At 37.8% G+C, this 5,162-nt stretch overlaps 1 protein-coding gene across 1 annotated transcript; it reads right to left on the bottom strand.

Moving 5' to 3' along the window:
* Positions 1–286: 286 nt before the first annotated feature.
* Positions 287–4,219, bottom strand: LOC126600610 (U-box domain-containing protein 44-like). The gene is made up of 4 exons (XM_050267209.1): positions 3,843–4,219; positions 2,990–3,748; positions 2,592–2,892; positions 287–2,083 (listed from the first exon to the last, which is right to left on the bottom strand). The coding sequence occupies exons 2-4, from the start codon at positions 3,728–3,730 to the stop codon at positions 630–632; spliced, it is 2,496 nt and encodes an 831-aa protein (XP_050123166.1). The 5' UTR covers positions 3,731–3,748; positions 3,843–4,219; the 3' UTR covers positions 287–629.
* Between the last annotated feature and the right edge of the window lie 943 nt (positions 4,220–5,162).

The raw sequence follows: 5,162 nt of genomic DNA, 5'->3' as shown, positions 1-5,162 counted from the left end.
CAGTGTTCGTTGATGACTAATCTAACATCTAATTTAACATCTAATTTAACAAAATTTATCATTTGGCAAAAAAAGAAAAAGAAAAAATGGTATGTACTTTTTTTTTCCTTCTACTAGGACCCATTACACCCATCTCCTAACATGCTGGATATGTGCATATCCATGGCCCCAACAGTCAAGGACCAGCCTTGGATCTATTGACCACAACTCACCAAATCCTAAATTTGAAAAATTCACCAAAACATGCTACTAACTCTTTTCAACAGTTACAAAAAAGGGGAGAGAATTTCTATCAAGAGATGAAGGCATGATTGCTTGCATTTTCACATTCATTTCATGTTATTATTTCAGTATGTACGTGCACAAGGAAAATGTATACCAATTAAGAAGTATTTGATTGATTTTTCTTAAGTACCTATAGATATTTAGCCCCGACACATATTTGACCATTTAACCATTAAATTTGATCTAATGGCTTCAATTGAGTGACAGACGACCATTGAATCAAATCTAACAATCAAATTTGTGTCGCTGCTGATTATCTGTAGATACTTGAGAAAAATTGGTGTATGATGACAGTAAGTGAAATCACAAGCACAACTTCGCTACATCAACATGGCACTATTGCCTTAAAAGTAACTAGATTGAACTTGCAATAGCTCTAGTTGCGCCAGTAATTTTGCAGTGGTTGATTTCAATCTGGAGTCACCCTGCTGGGCTAGATCAATCAGCACTGCTTGAGCAGATTCCCCGTATGTTACTCGGTATTCCTCAACTCCAAATATCTTCTCCAATATCCGTAGTGCTTTCTCTTGAGCCTTGATGCTCCTGGATTCGAGGACTTTGATGATGGCCGGAATTCCTGACTCTTTGGCTATGTACTTGCTTCCGTTTTCCCAAATGTCATCGTGCAAGAGGGTTGCAAGGACACTCAGTGCTGCTTCATCCGCTTCCCTCTCCTTACCTTCCAATATTTGGATTATAGGAGAGATAGCACCTGCCTTGACCATACAAAATGTGCTTTTCACAAAGCATTTTCCATCATGAACTTCACAAACAGCATCTTGAGAAGGAGGAACGCATGACCACCTTGGTTTTATCGACTTCTTTAGAGATGATGAATTCTGCGAAAACTGAGCTAGTGACGTTGCAGCCCTGCATTTAGCAACAGGTGATCCACTCGAGAGTAACTTGACAAGTAAAGGAATTACCCCTTGTTCTGCTGAATAAAGTTGTAGTTTCTTATCAGCAGGATTTGTGAACCGAATTAATACACCTGTAATGCTTTCTGCTAAACAGCACATCTTCTCTGCTGGAATTTCAGATCTTGAATTCATTATGGATACCATTATCGGTACCAAATTTGCTCTCTTTAATATATCCGTCACCTTTTTGTCACTTATGGGAAGATGGCTAAGTATGCCAACTCCAGCGGCTTTTTCGCAGTCAGATGTTGATGTTGAGATGATAATGATGATTGTTCTGATATTGGTTTCTCCAAGTTGGTCTGTCAACTCTTCCGATAAATCTTTAGAAAGAGTGTAAAGCAAACTCAAGGCACTGCTCCTGATTTTAATGTTAGTTTCCAAGAGGAAGGGTAGGAGAAGCTGAAAGGCGCCATTTTCTTTCATCCTTCTTCTAACTTTGCCTGCTCTGGAATGGGAGGCAATACTATTAAGTGCTTGCAATAGGTGATTTTGAATTACCGGACTGGTGAGATTTAAAAGGGAGAGCATCTGCTGAGCAACATCTGAATTCACAAGAATAGATTCCGATTGAGCAATCCTTGCAAGAATTGCTGATACAGGCTCCCGAAGCGCCATAAGTACTGATGTTACAGAGAAGAGGAGCTGAAGCAGAGATGCTACAATGCCTGAACTGATCAACCGTTGGACATTTTCTGTCAGGTTTGATAGATTTTGCAAGGCACTTAAAGCAGATAACTTGGCTTCAAGCTTCCCTACTCTAAACATTCTGACAAGGGGTTCAATTGCACCATTTTCCCCGAGGGAAGCTCGACTTTGATCAGTGAGCTCTATCCTTGAGAGTGCTGTTGCCATCAGGATTTTACTCATGTCCGAACCTGCAAGGGCATGGTATGGATAGTTTGTTAAGTGCCCCGGAATTTGCAGGACTGACGAAGGTTAAACCTTACCATCAGGGAAAGGGAGGTTAAAAGAGCATGATCTTCATATTCAGTAATTTCATTGACAAACAAATTTGATCCATATAAACACAAACTTACGTGCTAAATTGCTCGGTCGTATAAGTATATGATGTAATACATAATCTAAGGAAACGTTATCCTACTAATCTGTTGGTTCAGCTTGGATGCTAATCGAAGTTAGAGGTGAATTGGGATCATCATTTAGCTAATAACCTGATTGAAATTATGCATACAAACCACAGGTTCAACCAAATTACACAAAATAATCAGTTTTTCTAATGTTATCGTTTTAGATTCAACTGTCCCCCAGACATTTTTATGGAAATTTAGCAATTTGCATTGATAAGTACTGTGGTTATATAACGAAAACACATAATCATCAAATAGAAGAGACGCAAAATTGAGAGGAAGCAGTTTGCATCACCTTCTTCGAGGTACTGCACTAGGGGCTTAAAGTAACCAGCCTCTGCCATATGAAGCGCATTCTGCGTGTTGCTAGATAATGCATTCAACAACTTCCCTGCATTACGTGAAGCGACAAGGTCATCCTCATTTAGCAAGGCAACCAACATAACTATACACCCTTGAATCCGCCCAAGTCGGCGCCTTACTGACTGAAGATCTGAGAGATACAGCAAAAACCCCACAGCTTCTTTCCTTTCTTCTTCATCCCGTACCAATGATTTCACAGCCGCAGACAAATAACCAACATCTGCCATTTTCTCCTGCACACTACTTTACAATGTGAGATAACAAATTCACACGGAAATCATAAAATTAATTCAAGGCTGATACGAACGCAAAAAATAAAGAGAAAATTACCTTGTTATCAGCATTATCTGAAGCAAGGCTTCTCAACAATCGAAGTATACAAAGCCGATTCTCCGAATTACTTGAACTCAACCGATTAAACAGAATCGGAATAACACCTTCATCATTAATCCATTCATATCCAACCCTTTTGTTTCCAATCAACTCATTTAATTCCAAAAGAGCAAATTTAAGTTGTTCATCATCACCATACTTAATTTGCGAAGAAACATCATCGATACCAAAACAAACCGTTTTCTCCTCTTGTATTTCCTCTTCCACTTCCACTTCCAACTCACTAACAACACCAGAACCATAACTAGTACTCGCAAACGAACTCACATCAAACCGCGTACTCATCAAATCCTTGTGTAAGCCCCCAACCTTGTCTTTCAAATCTGTGGACACTTCTAAACTTGCCAAGAGCACTAACCCTAATGACCTCCCAAGATCATGAACCACATCCTCTATTTGTCTAACAAATGATTTTGTCTCTTGGGTTTTCAGCAAAGCCTTGGCTCTCTTAATTTCCAACCCAAGAGACTCAACAGGTTTTCTCAATGGTTGGTGATCAAGAAACTTAGTATTCTCCATTAATCCATCAAGAATTGGAGCTAATTTCCCAACCAAGATTACAAATTCAGTCACTACTTCTCTTTGAATTTCTGAGTTTTGAGCCAAAGAACTCACCTCAATCACCAAAGCTTTTAATTCCATCACGACTTCTGCAAAACCCCTCTTCTCCTCCTCCATATTTTCCCTTTCTCCTCACTGCAAAGAAACAGAGCAGACTAAGAAAGATAAACCCAAAAGAGATAAGGATGATATGTACTGTAGAGACGGTTCAGATCCTTAAAATACATACCAAATGGCAACAAAGATGAAGATACAAGGAAAATAATAAGAAATTAAGTATTGAAATCCACTTGCAAAGCAAGAAAGAGTTAAAACGTTGATTTCTTGGCCGTCTTGGGGGAGAAAATAGTGAAAGATAAATAAGGGTTGGAGTCTTGCGGTTCGGATTTATGTGAAGAGGTATCAAAAGGGTCAGCGTCAGTCTGTTGACTCGGCTGATTATTATTTAGTCATGTAATGATGATATCTCCTCCTGGTTGTTGTTGTTGTTGGTGTTCCTCCATTGAAAGAAAACGGTGGAATGCAGGAGAAGCAGTCAAAAGTTAGCAATAAATTCTCCGCCTCCTGTTGGTTTTCTCTCATTCTTTTTCCGTTTGCTTGCTTTGTTGGTTTTGTTATATTATATAATTATATGGATTTACATATGTTTGCATCAAACTGCCGGAGCTTTTTATATTTTAACGTGGCTTTGAATGTGCAAAGGGGAATTTTCGACGTTTGTGGGTCAACTGCTACGTGTGTGGGTATGGCTGCTTTACAAAGTAGTACACTGGAAAGAATCCAAATATCTGGTCGGTAAAATATTCTATGGGAACTTTTGAGTTACTTTCCACTTTTGACAAGTATTGTCGTTTCTAGACGGTATCTTGCTTTACTTTTGTTTTGAGTTACTTTGATTTAGGAAAAATGGAAGACTCGGTATATTTTCTCTACTACTTTGATTTGGGTGTTTAGTTTTCATAATTTCATAATTGCATGAATTTTGAATTGTTTTTTCATAGCATTCACACGTGTCTCTTGTGAATAGGATGATTTTTTTTGTTTTTGACAATACAATATTTTAAGATGGAAGTGGATCCTCTCCTGATCCACTTTATTGGAATCTTAGGAATCCCCACATCCTAGCTGTTCATCATACATAATGTGGTCAGTTTTCGTCATAAATCATTTGTATTTAAATTTAAATAAAAAAAGTCAAATGATTTTTAACTACACGATCCCCACAAAGTAGATCTGGATGAGATTCAATTCCCTTTAATATTTACTTTTTAAAGAATTTTTAACTATAAAAATGAGAGTTTATTGAATCAAGAAACAACATTGTTTTCTGAAGAAAAAAAAGCAAAATAATTTGAACGGGCATCGACTATGAAGAGCAATTTGTTGATTGACCATCATGCCAATTAACAAGTTACATGTTTTATAATTGCATGAATTTTGAATTGTTTTTTCATAGCATTCACACGTGTCACTTGTGAATAGGATGATTTTTTTATTTTTGACAATACAATATTTTAATATGGAAGTGGATCCTCTCCGCATCCACTTT

Source organism: Malus sylvestris, chromosome 2, assembly GCF_916048215.2.
Source record: "Malus sylvestris chromosome 2, drMalSylv7.2, whole genome shotgun sequence".
NCBI classification, from domain to species: Eukaryota; Viridiplantae; Streptophyta; class Magnoliopsida; order Rosales; family Rosaceae; genus Malus; species Malus sylvestris.
Note: the sequence above shows the minus strand (reverse complement) of the source record. Positions and strands in the feature narration are given on the sequence as shown.